General features: G+C 40.4%; 1 protein-coding gene and 1 long non-coding RNA gene across 3 annotated transcripts in view; both read right to left on the bottom strand.

The window, feature by feature from the left end:
• The window catches only part of SMURF2 (SMAD specific E3 ubiquitin protein ligase 2), a 118611-nt gene extending 108006 nt beyond the window's left edge, over positions 1 to 10605 (bottom strand). For both annotated transcript variants that reach the window (XM_004275625.3, XM_033438870.2), the window contains exon 1: positions 10481 to 10605. In XM_004275625.3, coding sequence (XP_004275673.1) covers positions 10481 to 10532 — 52 coding nt within the window. In that variant the 5' untranslated portion in view covers positions 10533 to 10605. The remainder of the gene's footprint in view (positions 1 to 10480) is intronic.
• Positions 10606 to 11340: 735 nt separating this feature from the next.
• LOC125962112 (uncharacterized) overlaps positions 11341 to 14650 on the bottom strand; it is a 35933-nt gene continuing 32623 nt past the window's right edge. The window contains exons 2-3 of the long non-coding RNA XR_007473538.1: positions 13694 to 13774; positions 11341 to 11625 (exon numbers count right to left, since the gene is read on the bottom strand). This is a non-coding gene — a long non-coding RNA (uncharacterized LOC125962112). The remainder of the gene's footprint in view (positions 11626 to 13693; positions 13775 to 14650) is intronic.

Genomic DNA, 14650 nt, shown 5'->3' with positions numbered 1-14650 from the left:
CAAATAAAAAAGTCATCTTAGATTTTAATAAAATTAAGCTTTTTCCACATACAGATGGCCAACAGGCACATGAAAAGATGCTCAACATCGCTGATTATTAGAGAAATGCATATCAAAACTACAATGAGGTACCACCTCACATCAGTCAGAATGGTCATCGTTAAAAACTCTACAAATAACAAATGCTGGAAAGGATGTGGAGGAAAAGAGAACCCTCCTACGCTGTTAGTGGAAATGTAAATTGGTGCAGCCACTATGGAAAACAGTATGGAGGTTCCTCAAAAAACTAAAAATAGAGTTGCCATATGATCCAGCAATTCCACTCCTGGGCATATACCCAGACAAAACTCTAATCCAAAAAAGATACATGCACCCCAGGGTTCACAGCAGCACTATTCACAATAGCCAAGACATGGAGACAACCTAAATGTCTATCAACAGATGAATGGACAAAGATGTGGTACATATATACCATGGAATGCTACTCAGCCATTAAAAAATAATGAAATAATGCCATTTGCAGCAACATGGATGGACCTAGAGATTATCAGTAAGTCAGAAAGAGAAAGACAAATACCATATAATATCACTTATATATAGAATATAAAATGTGACACAGGACTTCCCTGGTGGCCCAGTGGTTAAGAATCCGCCTGCCACGGCAGGGGACACGGGTTTGAGCCCTGGTCCAGGAAGATCCCACGTGCCGCAGCGCAACTAAGCCCGCGTGCCACAACTACTGACCCTGCGCTCTAGAGCCCGAGAGCCACAACTGCTGAGCCCGAGTGCCAGAACTACTGAAGCCCATGCGCCTAGAGCCCGTGCTTCACAACAAGAGAAGCCACCACAATGAGAAGCCCATGCACTGCAACGAAGAGTAGCCTCACTCGCTGCAACTAGAGAAAGCCCACGCACAGCAACGAAAACCCAACACAGCCAAAAATAAATTAATTAATTTTTTTAAAAATGCGACACAAATGAACGTATCTACCAAACAGAAACAGACTCAGGGACATAGAGAACAGACTTGTGGTTACCAAGGGGGGGGGCTGAGGGAGGGGTGGAGTGGGAAGTTGGCGTTAGCAGATGTAAACTATTATATACGGAATGAATAAACAACAAGGTCCTACTGTACAGCACAGAGAACTATATTCTGCATCCTATGACAAACCATAAGGGAAAAGAATATTTTAAAAAAGAATGCATATATATGTATAACTGAATCACTCTGCTGTACAGCAGAAATTAATACAACATTGTAAATCAACTATACCTCAAAAATTAAGTTTCTTCCTTTCTTTTGTCTTATAGGAAAATATGCTCATAATATAAAATATAAGTTTAAGAAAACCATCGGGACTTCGCTGGTGGCCCAGTGGGTAAGCCTCTGCCATTCCAATGCAGGGGGCCTAGGTCTGATACCTGGTCAGGGAATTAGATCCCACATGCATGCCGCAACTAAGAGTTCATGCATGCCACAACTAAGGAGCCCACATGCTGCAACTAAGGAGACAGCAAGCCGCAACTAAGGAGCCCACCTGCCACAACTAAGACCCGGCACAACCAAGTTAAGTGATTAATTGTTAAAAAATTTAAATTAAAAAATAAAAAATAAAATAAATAAAATTAAAAAACCATAATCCAACCCACATTTGACAAAACAATTATATCCTTTCTTTTCTATTGCCACATTTTAGATATGTTTATTTTTTTTTATCCCACCTTTTTCCAAAAATGAGTTGAGAGGGCTGATAGCTGGTAAACAGCAAACTTTGTTAAGTCATGCTTATTGTAATCCACTTTCATCAGTAAGAGACAAAAATAATAATAAACTTTTCAAAGATTCATAATAGAAATGTTGAAAAGAAAAATATTGAGCCCAACCTAGGTTTATTCTGATTTCTTATATCTCCATTCATGGTACTATAGAATTTTTTTAAAAATCCATGTCTGACACATGTCAAGAAATTGATAAAAATTTGTTGACTAAATAAATGAAACAGGCTCTAAAGCAGGGGTCCCCAACCCCCAGGCCACGGACTGCTAACTGTCTGTTGCCTGTTAGGAACCGGGCGGCACAGCAGGAGGTGAGCGGCAGGCTAGCAAGCAAAGCTTCATCTGCCACTCCCCATCACTCACATTACCGCCTGAACCATCCCCTGCCCGTCCATGGAAAAACTGTCTTCCACGAAACCAGTCCCTGGTGGCAAGAAGGTTGGGGACCACTGCTCTAAAGCATTACAAGATCCTAAAGTATTATGGGGTCCTAAATTAAAGACTCAATTATGCTTATTAAACTATCAAAATGTTTATGAAAAGTTCAATCAATGTTTGAAATCAGAAGACTTAAGTTAAAACTACAGTAATAGGAAAGTGTGAATTATAAATAATAAACTTACAAAGAAAAGAATTATAGATGAAAGGAACAGACTAGAGTCCAGAAATAGAACATGTATGTTGTCAACTGATTTTTAGCCAAGGTGCCAAGACAACTCAACGGAGGAAACAAAAGCATTTTAACAAATGGTGCTAGGAAAATTGGATATCCATATGAAAAAAAAAAAAGAACCTGACCCTTACTTCTCACAGCAAATTTTTAAAAAGTTAAATTTAGGAGGGTCCTACACCAAAATGTAAGTGCTAATATTATAAATACTGCAGAAGAAAACATAGAGAATTTTTAGAACTGTGGATTAGGAAAAGATTTCTTATATAGGAAATAAAAAGCATGAACCATAAAGAAAAAAACTGATAAACAGGGCTTAATCAAAATTCAAAACTTCTGCTCTTTGAGACACTATTGAGGGGGGAAAAATTGCCACAGATTAGGAGAAAATATTTGCAAAACACATATCTGATAAAGGACTTGTATCCAGAATACAAAAAGAATTCTCAAAACTCAATAATAAGAAAACAACCCGATTTTAAAACTATGAGCAAAAGATTTGAACAGATATTCACCAAAGATACACAGATGATAAATAAGTCCATAAAAAGATGCTTAACACCGTAGGTCCAAGGGAATTAAAATTAAAGCTACACTGAAGTAATCTCTACACACCAATTAGAATGGCTAAAATCAAAGACTGACAACAGCAAGTGCTGAAGTGTTGGCTAGGATTGGGAGCAACTGGAACTCTCAGACAACACTGGTAGAAATACAAAATGGTACAACTCTGAAAAACAGTTTAGCAGTTTTTTTTTTTAAGTTAAACACATACTTACCATATGATCCAACAATCCTAAACATTTACCCAAAAGAAATAAAAACATGTTCACAAAGAGAGGTGTGTACCCAAATGTTCATAGCAGCTTTATACATAATGGCAAAAAACTGGAAACTAATGTCTGTGGATATTTGTGAATGGATAAACAAAATGGGGTATGTGTGCATAATGCAATATTCCTCAGGATTAAAAGGAACAAACAACTGACACACAACATGGGTGGACCTCAAAAGCACTATTCTAAGTGAGAAGAAGCCTGAATCAGAAGACTACATACTGTATGATTCCATTTACATAAAATTCTAGAAAAGGTAAAACTATTGCAACAGAAAGTAAATCAGTGGTTGTCAAGGACTGGGGATATGAGGAGACTGGCTGTGAAGAGGCAGGAGGAAACTTTTGGGAAAGAAAGAAATGCCATTTGTGCAATCATCTATATAGGAATTCCTACCTAAAATCAGGATTTATTTTAAACTAAGTTTTATGTCTGCTGTCAATTTTTAGTAAGAAACCAAATGCCAAACTTAAGACACATGTTGATATTTCTTAATTCATATCAAATGCGGTTTTTAAAAAGTCAATGCCTATAGAAACGATTCTAAAACAAACACAAAATTCTTCACTTTGTTCAATTAATTATGTATTAGTGGAAAAATACAAAAGAAAAAAAAATTTTAATGTTAGCATTCAACTGTAAAAAATGCCAAATACTGATACCTGGAAAACTAGCATTAGTGAAATATTAGTAGGCTTAGTGTTCAGCAAAGTTGCTCTAATCAAGCAAAAATAGATATGACTGCAATCCTAAATACAAGCCAATAACTAAGGTTAGAAAACACAATGGATATGCCACAAATATAAATTAGATTAGCTGGAATTACATTAAAACATAGGAAGAAAACTATTAAACTATCCTAAGCAATATGAACAAAAGCTTAAATAAACGTAAAAACATAGCATATTCCTAGGTGGGAAAACTAAAAACACTTAAATGCCTCCTTTTCCCAAATTAATGCATTCTAATTACAATCCCAATGAAATTTCTTTTTAAATTTAACAATTTTAATATTCACGTGTAAGAGCAAATAAGTAAAAAGAGTCAAAAAAAATTTCTAGCACAATGAGATTAAACTAAATTATAAAGCTACAATAATGAAGAGTATGGCACTGAACAAGAGATAATCTGACTATTATAACTAATTTGTTAACATAACTAAAAAGATATCACACCACTATGGAAAGGAAAAATTGATTAATAATGATGAGATGACTGAGTAGCAATTTGGGGGGAAACATCTTCCTAAACCATTTTTAAAAATAGTAAAATAAAATGTAAATATTTACTAAGCCTCTTGAAGAAAAGGGTTTTCCTAAGTATAGAAATGATAGGAAAAACAAAGGAAAAGTTGGACAAATTTGACTCCTAAAGTAACAAATTTATTCAAAATCATTTTTCTTTCAGAAATGATCAAAATTAAAAGTCAAATAACAGACTGGGGAAAACGTCTGTAACAAATATGACAAAAGATTAGTATCTTTTTTAATTCTCAGGCAGATCACTAAGAAAAACACAAATGGCCTAAGTGGTAACTAGGACAAGACCAAACAAGGCAACAAAGAGAAATATAATTAGTAAACAGACAGGAAAATATTCAACTTCACAAGAAAATGTTAAATACTATATGCCATGAAGTTAGCGAACATTTTAAAAAACAAGAGCCAATTCTTGTAATAGAATATTAAGAGGGACACATTTATTCAATGCTGCTCTAAACAGGCACAATTCTTTTAGGAAACAGTCTGACGAAAAATTAATCAAGAACCTAAAAAGATCCACACCCTTTAATGCAACAGCACTCTCTCTATGGAAATATCCTAACAATCCTTAAAAAAAAAAAAAATTATCCATACCAAGATGTTTACAAATTATCTATAATAACAGAATTTGGAAATAAAAGTTAAAACAAGAAAAAAATATGAACAATGGTTGTTGTATAGATTCTCTTAACTGGTTATCCTAAAATCAGTCTTCGTGGTTCCCATTCCAGTCCATCCTTCCTATTGCCCAAAGATTAACATTTCTAAACATCAAATATATTGAAGCTTAAAATCCTTCAATGGTTCCCACTATATTAAAAAAAAAAAAAATCAAACTTCTTGACAAAATATAACAAGGTCCTAAAATGGGTTGGTCCCTGTCTACAAGCCTCACCTCTTGCCACTCACACCCAGTGCATCAGCCATAAAAAACATGTATAAAACTACAGAGAATTACTTCTATGTCTCCAGCATTCATTCAAAATAAAATGCCAAAAGGCTCTTAATGCATGCTGAAACAGGATTCTGCCTTCATGGAGCTTACAGCACAGACAACAAATGCCCTTCATTGAGTTAGGTCTGATGCTAGAGGAAGAGCCTCTTAATCAGAGAGGAAAGGTCAACACAGGTCAAGGAAAGATCTGTGGATAAGGGTACCTTGAGTTGAGCCTTAAAAGATAAGCAAGTATCTCAAGGGACAAGGGTAATTCCAAATAAATGAAATTATTTTATTTTCCACACAAAATCCTGTAAGTTTGTAACAGGCTTTCTAGACAGACAGCTTGGGTTCTGACATGTACTTAACCTCTCCAAATTTCTCCTACCTCTTGAAGCTATTATGAGAATTAAAAGTAATAACAGATGTAAACTTAATACAGTGTCTGGCACTTAATAAGCATTCAGTACATGTCCCTCATACAGAAACACATAATAATGTTGATTACAACAGTACATTTCAAGGGTTCAGGTTTCTTAGAGCAAAGAAAGTAACAGTAAACAAAAACAAAGGCAAAGAGAGAAAAAGCAGTAAGAACAGGGTTAAACATGTCACCATACAGCCAGAGTCAAACGGTTCTCTCTACATACCATGATGATATCCTTGTACTACACATTACAACAGCACAATAACTTATATTCATAATGATACTGAATCATAAATAAAACATTAAGTTCTGTTAAGTATGGTCTATTTGAAAGGAGTAGGGCATATTACATCTTTAAAAGCCTTCAAAATCTTTAAAAGACATCAAAAATAGCTAAAATTAAAACCTTGCATGGTTAAAGCATGGATCTTCATTTACCTTGAAAACTTGAGTTATATGCTAAATATGCTAAATTACATGCTAAATAAATGACATGTTAGTATGTTGTGATAGTTATAGTTCAACCAACAGGAAAAAAGTAGAATCCATGATTAAACACACACACACTCTCTCTCTCTCTCTCTTTTACTCACCAATGAAAACCAAACTACATGAAGCACCTAGGCAGGTTCAGCCCCCCGGCCTGAAGGTTTGACTAGAAGAGAGAAACTTAAGAGAAAAGGAAGGAGCTAAGCCACATTGGCTTCCTCCTCAGAAACCAAGAAAAAAAAAATGAACTGGGGACATTCAAATCACTAACGCCCCTAGAACAAGTCATTATGGTGTACAGGCACATTCCCACTTAGAAAACTGCGAGGTATAATCAAGTTGTAATTTTTAAAGCCTTGAATCAATAAAATATGCAGTAAAACAATACTAAGATACCAGCATATCTAAAGTGAGACTTTTAAAGGTAATTTTCCTTTAGCTATACACAAGGTTAACCTCATTACTGCTTAGGGTTTTATAAATTAAGAACATGAGATGCACTGTACGAAAACATTTAAATTACAAAAAGGTCTGCAATAAATGTTCTGGAGAAGTAATCTGTTATTTCTCCATATCTAAGAATTTTAAATATTAGAAATTATACTAACTGCTTTTTCCAGCCTTTGGTTTTAAAAAACAGTAACATAGGGCTTCCCTGGTGGCGCAGTGGTTGAGAATCTGCCTGCCAGTGCAGGGAACACGGGTTCGAGCCCTGGTCTAGGAAGATCCCACATGCCACAGAGCAACTGGGCCCATGAGCCACAATTATGGAGCCTGCGCGTCTGGAGCCTGTGCTCCGCAACAAGAGAGGCTGCGATAGTGAGAGGCCCGTGCACCGCAATGAACAGTGGCCCCCGCTCGCCGCAACTAGAGAAAGCCCTCGCACAGAAACGAAGACCCAACACAGCCATAAATTAATTAATTTTTAAAAAACAGTAATATAAAAAATTACCCCCAATTTTTTTACCATCAAAGAATATCTTCTATCCAAACCATCATAAGAAAAGCTTATTCGTAAGTATAATGTATACAAATTTTACATTTTATAATCAATTTGCTCTACAAATACTAGTTGAAATTGATAGCTTTACCATACAGCCCATTTTAATGATCAAGTGTTAAAGTGTCATAAAAAATAGAAGTAGCTTGATGGACCAAATCAGATTTTAACCACCAATGACCTGAGGAATCTCAAATTTGGGATTAAATTAGCCCTTCCTTCTTTGCATCAACAAATACTAAACAGTTTGCTAGTTGACTGTGGTCTCAGGAATAACATGTGGAAAAGTTTAATATCTGTTGTGGGCAGAGATCTCATGGTTCAAATATTTCTCCTTCAGTTTGTATGTATGTGTGAGAGTGTGTGTATGAGAGTGTGTGTGTGTATGTATGTGTGTGACAGACAGACACCATGCAAGAGTTGTTTACATCTTTCAGTAAAGGGGCAACTCTACATTAAGGATATAATTGAGTAACTACAATTCATAAGGTACCTGGGAATCAAAGACAGTCTATAAATTTAAAATACTAGTATGGTATTAACTTAAAGCAAAGAACAATTACTTTAAATCATCTTACAGCCCAAGTGTATTGTAAACCAAATAAAAAATCACTACGGGATCTGTTTTTTTTTTCTTTTAATTTTCCTCTCTTATGGAACCTGAATCTAAATGAACTGTTAAACACTTAGTCTAAAGGTATGCCAAACATTTCTTAAGGTCTTAACAAAGAATCAACTTTTTTTTTTTTTAAACAAAACGAGGCCTAGGTTAAATATTTTATTTGGCTTCTCAAGATGGACTGAAAAGTTGGGCACCAGCTCCAGACCAATTCCTGGACGCACATCAAACACAGCCCTGTCATTTATCCAGTCAGTCAAAACAATCTTTTCCATCTAACTCTTTAATGTTTATGTCCTAAAAAGCTGCTAATTGAATCCAGCTCTGGAAACCTTATTTGTTAAAATCTATACCATCTAATCTGTAAACGAACAAAAATGAAAAAATACATGTTAACTTTCCTGGCAAAACAAGAAAATCCACCATACGTAACCAAAATGGAGAGGGCGATGTTTTTAATATTTGAATAGTTTTCTCTTAAAATATGACAGAGACAAATTCCCAATGGTTTTAAGAAATTGAGAGTATCTCAAACTGTTTTTACAATTAAGGGGACACAGTGTATTTAAAATTCCTCAGAAAAATGTAAAAATACAAAATCACTCTACAAATTTAGCCCAGTATTTTTTTGGAGGGATAGGGAATAAGTGTAATCTTTTCTCCTAACTTTACTCGTGAATTTTTATAATGTATCATATTCAGTAAGGAAACCACAGATAAACACTTTAAGATCTGTTGAGTCACACTAAAAACCTCAAACTCATTCTGCAGAAAATCAAAATCCCTGTTTTCTCCCTCATTTTCTTATTGTGTATACAGCCTAGAAGGAATTAAGTGGCCACCAGCCAATTTCTAATACTTTTTGCACACCTGGAATCACAGGTTCTTTCCACCATCACTGACACAGGACTGACTCCAGAGAGGAACAGAGTAGATAAACTCTAAAGCAACAAAGATCCCTTATAAAGGTTTCCATTGCTTCCTAAGAAAATAAGGAAACTCAATGGGGGGAAGTAGGGGAGACAGGCATCTCCCAATCCAGGTTTTCCATTAAGAACCACTCAGTTAATGATTCTTTGCAATCTTCCCTAAGGAAGGTAAAACTGTCATGAAAGTAATATATTTTAAAAACTGCAGCCAACATATACAGTCAGGCTAAATTCTCAAATACCTAATTCACTGCAAGTTTTTATCTCGAAAGTTCAGCCAGTGGACTGGGATGTGACACACAAGCATTCAATTACAAAATTAGTCCATATAAATCTCAAAGTCTAGTGGAGGCAAACATAATTACAGTTTATTCTTACACGCGCACCCACACACAGATTCTCTAAGGAAAGCCACCTTTCTCACCACATATCTGAATATCAACGTGGATAATTAAGAATGAATACTGAAACTAGGATAAGTACACTGGTTGCCATTACACTTTTCAAACCCCAAATAATTTTTCCTTATACTGGGGTAACACGACCATGTAAGAATATCAAAAACGGCGCTGTACCTGTAACCTTAAAGATTTCATGCACTTGGAATCATAAACACTTTGTAAGAAAAGCCTGCTATCTAGCAACCCCTCCAGACATTCTTTTCCATTTAGAAAAGGGAAGGGGAGGAGAGTGGGGAGAGAGAGAAAACTTCGCTTAAAGTCTGTCTGAGTACATACTTAGAAATGGACCCAAAAAAAGGTGTTTTTAAAGCAGGTCTAGAGTTAGCAGTGAGACACAAGCTCTGCGGCCTACAAGGAAAAACCCCAAACACGCTACCCTACAATCAAACACTTCCAAAACACAGAGGGTACAATGAGCCCGAGTCGTCGGATCAGACAGACACACCGGAAAAGTCAACCTCAGTCTCCTTCCCTCTCAAAGCCGTGCGTTTCAGGTGTGTGGCACCGGCTGCTGTGGCTGGCAGCAGAGAGGGAAGGTTTTGCACGCGGGCACAAGTGGGCGAACAAGTTAACAACCAGGGAACACACACACACACGAACACACACACGAACACACACACACACACACTCTCTCCCGTTAAGCGCTCCATCTTTAAGGAGTGTTTACTGCGCGCAGTCAGCAGCCGGATTCAATAATCCCCTCCACAGGAGCTCCTCATCCCCTCCACGACCCCACCTGGGCAGTAGCCCAAGGGCTGCTCCCCGACGCCCCGGGAGAGAACCGTGCTTCTCGGACCAGGCTTTTCGACCTCAAATCCGCCAGGAATTCCAACCGGGGGACCCCCCCCCCAACAAAAGACACCCGAGTCACCCTTGGCTTTTGTAAGAATTTCCAAACAAGGCAGAGTGGTTTGCAATTACTCTCCCTGAACTAGGCCTTCCCACGTTCCCGACTCGCCACTCACCATTGATCGCGACCCTGGCCCTTCTCAAGGCCACAGGCACCCCCCCCGCCGGCTCGGCCACCCCGCGGCCGCCCCGGCCCGGCTCCTGCCGCCCGCCCAACCCCCTCACCTGTCAGGCGCAGCTTGACGGGCCCGTTCCTCCGGCCCCCGGGGTTAGACATGTCCCCGGCGGCGGGGGCGGCGACGGGGCTGCGGCCGCGGCGCTGGGCCCGGGGCCGGCGGGCGGCGGGCGGGGCGGGGGCGACGGCGAGGCGCGGCGCAGTCACCACAGCGGCCGGGGCTGGGGCCCGAGCAGCCGGCGCCGCGGCCGCCACGGCCGGAGGGTCCCGGATGTGCCGAGCGTCGTCGCCATGAGCCGCGGAGGGAGCGGGACGCCGAGCTCCCCCCTCCTCCTACTTCTCCTTCCTCGGCCCGGGACGCACAACAAAGCGGCAGCCGCGGCCGGCCGCGCCGCCTCCGCCCGCTCCCGCGCCCCGGCTGCCTCCACGCAGCCGCCTCCGCCTTTCCCTCCTCGCGGCTCGGCAAGGCCCAGGAGCCGACGGGGCCGGTCGGTTGAAGCGGGCGGTGCTCGGCGGCGCCGGAGCAGGACTCGGGGCTCGGCCGCTTCCTCCTCCACCCGCCCTCTTGTCTGAGGGAACCGGGTCTTGGGGCCGCCGCCGCCGCCACTCGTCGGCTCCGGGGGCGGGGAGGAGACGGGGGGGTGGGGGGCGGGACCGACGGGGGCGGGGCCGGGGGCGGGGCGGGGCGGGGCCGGGGGCGGGGCCTGGGCAGGCGCGCGCAGGGTGCCTGGGGCGCTGGGGCGCCAGGCCCGGGTTCGGCCTGGGCGCGTCGGTCTGTGTTGGTGTGTCCTGCTGTCCCATGCAGGAACTTGAGGAAGGAGCGGGCAAAGAAGAAAAGTGGCGGCGCCGAGGTCTGTGGTGCCAGCAGGGCCTAGTGTTCATCCCGCTTAACGGAGAGCTTTTGTCAGTGCAATGCAGACCGCTTTTATTAGACGCCCACTGTGTGCAGGGCTCTGAGAGGCTGGGGCGAGCAAAGTGATAACCGAATCCGCTGCGCTCCGGATTGAGCGTCGCTGGGGTGAGGGAAGAGACACTATTCCCTTACCGAGGGTTCCAGCAAATCCCCCGGGGTGTTTTGCTCCTGGTATCGTAGTTGCCACCACCATCCAGGACTCACCTGGTGAACGAGATCAGGTTACCGGCCTGCTTGGGCTCCTTTTTCAGCTGTAGCTCAAGGATAGGAGGATAATAATGCCTGCAAGGATAATTAACAAGATAAGCCTTCGAGAGCAATGTATGAAAAGCTCTTCGTACAGTACTGTATTTCGTTATCTCAGGAGGGAAAAAATAGAAAATGAAATAAAAATAAGTGTACCTTACCCTTTGACCCTGTAATCGCACTGTTAGGAATTTATTCTTGATATGATAGTACAGATGTTCTTTGCAAACTTCGGTTAATAACAAAAGGGGGATGAGCTAACAGCCTAATGGCGAATTACATCAACAGCATGGGTTTTAATGCCATTTAAATGGCAATTATGAAGACCATATAATATAGAAGAGTTTACAAATAATCAAGTTTAAAAGCAGAATAAAAAGTTGTATGTATGCATGCAAACGTATGCATGGGGGATTTTTTGTGTGCCTTATTAGTTTTGCTTAAGACTACTACTATTGCAATTTTAAATGTTTAATAAAGTCTGATATATTTTAATCCTAAGTCAGTGTCAGTCATTTCTTTTAATTCATCAGTGATGTCATTTTATTCTCCAGATCAAGTTACCTCCAAGAACATCTCATCAGTCTGGATACAGCCCTACAATTAAAGTGATCCAAAAATTATATAAAGTTCTGGAAGTTAGACTAGAAATTCAGGGGACGGTGCTAGAAATTCATTCAACAAATACTGAGTGCCTACTATGCGCAAAGCAGTGAACAAGTTCCTTTAGAAATGCTTCTTTGTGCTACAGAAGCTCTGAAGATACCCTAATCAATTTCAACAATAGTTGTGATCACAATTTAAACGACTAGATGTATAATGGCAATAAAACTTAGCAAACTGATGTATACATACGCATTTGCCCCATTCTAATGGCACCCACTGTTCCCAACCACCCACTAACACAATTTGTAGCTTTGTATTAGGTAACAAAAGTTAGGATTTCAGAACACAATGGAGGAGCTGTGGAGATTGCCTGTTGTGAAGTTTAAAGCAGTACATTCAAATATGTAAGTGACAATTCAGAAAAATGTATACATGCTTAATATGCAGAGGAGGATTTGTTTACTCTTGCCTGCATGTAAGTTTAAATCTCATTGTTTAAAAAAACGATTCATATAAGAATAGTTTAGGGACTTCTCTGGTGGCGCAGCAGTGGTTAAGAATCCGCCTGCCAATGCAGGGGACACGGGTTCAAGCCCTGGTCCGGGAAGATCCCACATGCCGCGGAGCAACTAAGCCCGTGCGCCACAACTACTGAGACTGCGCTCTAGAGCCCGCGAGCCACAACTACTGAGCACGTGTGCCACAACTACTGAAGCCTGCGCGCCTAGAGCCTGTGCTCGGCAACAAGAGAAACCACCACAATGAGAAGCCCCTGCTCGCCACAGCTAGTGAAAGCCTGCGCGCAGCATCGAAGACCCAACGCAGCCAAAAATAACCAACAAATAAATAAATAAATTTTTAAAAAAATAATAAAACCATTTATACTGTTCAGGAGAGCTAAACTTTCACTGGATTACATTTCAGCATTAGATGCACAGCATTGCTTCATCATGGCAACACTTTTAGACATATTTTTGAGAAAGAAAGGGAGTAATAACAATTCTTAGGAATTCACTCTTTTCTTTCTGCCTAAAATAGAAATCTACTTCTAATGTAAATTGTACTTGCACAGGTCTCTAATGGGTATGGGAATTGCAGAAAATCTTTTCAAAGCCTTTTTATTCCCTTATGACTTCTAATTTGCTTTCAGTGGAATTGTGCACCTTTTATCGAATCACTGTTTTAGGCATCTTTCTCAAGTATACTGACTCCACCTATTTTATACCAATAAAATATGTCTTTTTCCATAAATGCCACTTAATAGAACCTGCCAATGAAAATGCTGTAACAACACGTTAAATAGCATTTTTGAGAAGTGGTAAACTTTTTCATTAACTTATTTTAATCACTTAAAGTTGCACTCTTTATGATGGTATCCTAGACCAGAGGTGAAAATCTACACAGAGTTCTAAGAATATCTAAAATCTTTTGTTTAAATATGTTTCTATTTTCCAAGGCTAATGTTAAATTTGATGTGACTTTGCAAGAAAATGCTTACCATCTGTAGTTGGTATATTTCTTCTGCTCCAGCCGTTAATACATTTTGTACATAGAAGAGTTGTCTCCAGTAATAAAAAATCTGTCAGAGGTAAGTTTATGTTAATAATGGTACTCCTGTGAAGCTATTTTTGTAGTGTAAATTTCAAATTTAATACAGTTTATGTGCCATGGAAAAAGCAAACATCAGGCACTCAGCAGTTTCTACCACTGCTTAAAAATTCAACTTTCTTTAATGTTTAACTGTTATTAATTTGATTTAATATCTAGTTCTAGCTTCCTCCAAATCAGCTTGTAACTGATGAAGCAGCCAAGCACAGCCCCCATATACTTGCTGTTATCAACCTGACTCTCCCTCTCCAACCTCCACTCATTTCCTCTCTGCCTCTGCCTGTCCCAGGTCCTCAAAGTTAGGTTCACTTAAAACCCTCACATGTAGTCCTGTTCTGACATGATTTAGGATTAGGTCACTTTCTGAGCTGTTCTCTGTGACCCCTTCCCTCACACCCTCCCAGCACACCTGGTCCCCAGTGATGGAAGTTGCAGTCACATCTGGGACCTCTCTCTCCAGGTGTGGGCTCCCCCATGCTACTCACCTCAGCTCTGGCCTTCTCCGCGTCTACCTTGGTGTACTAAGATGGTAGTCCTTACCCACATCCTCTTCTGAGGGAATCTGCCCTCACCCATGGCTCTAACATAGTATCCTAGGCTCCACCCCCAGAGACACTGGTTCAATAGGTTGGGGTGAGGGCCCTGAATTTATGTTTCTAATGCCGCTGGTGGAGAGAACCCACTTTGAGAACCACTGCCTTAGACTAGGGATGAGGCTGGGTGGCTCCGTTTGTACTTAGGTGAGCTTGGCCTCAGCTAACTGAGCCAAAGGTGGATGAGTGACCAAGTGGCAGATCAGATTTTCTCTCCTTGGAACATGAAATGGAACACTAAGCCACTGAGTTAG

The sequence above is a fragment of the Orcinus orca genome, chromosome 19 (genome assembly GCF_937001465.1).
Source record: "Orcinus orca chromosome 19, mOrcOrc1.1, whole genome shotgun sequence".
Lineage (NCBI taxonomy): Eukaryota > Metazoa > Chordata > Mammalia > Artiodactyla > Delphinidae > Orcinus > Orcinus orca.
This window is presented reverse-complemented; position numbering and strand designations above follow the sequence as displayed.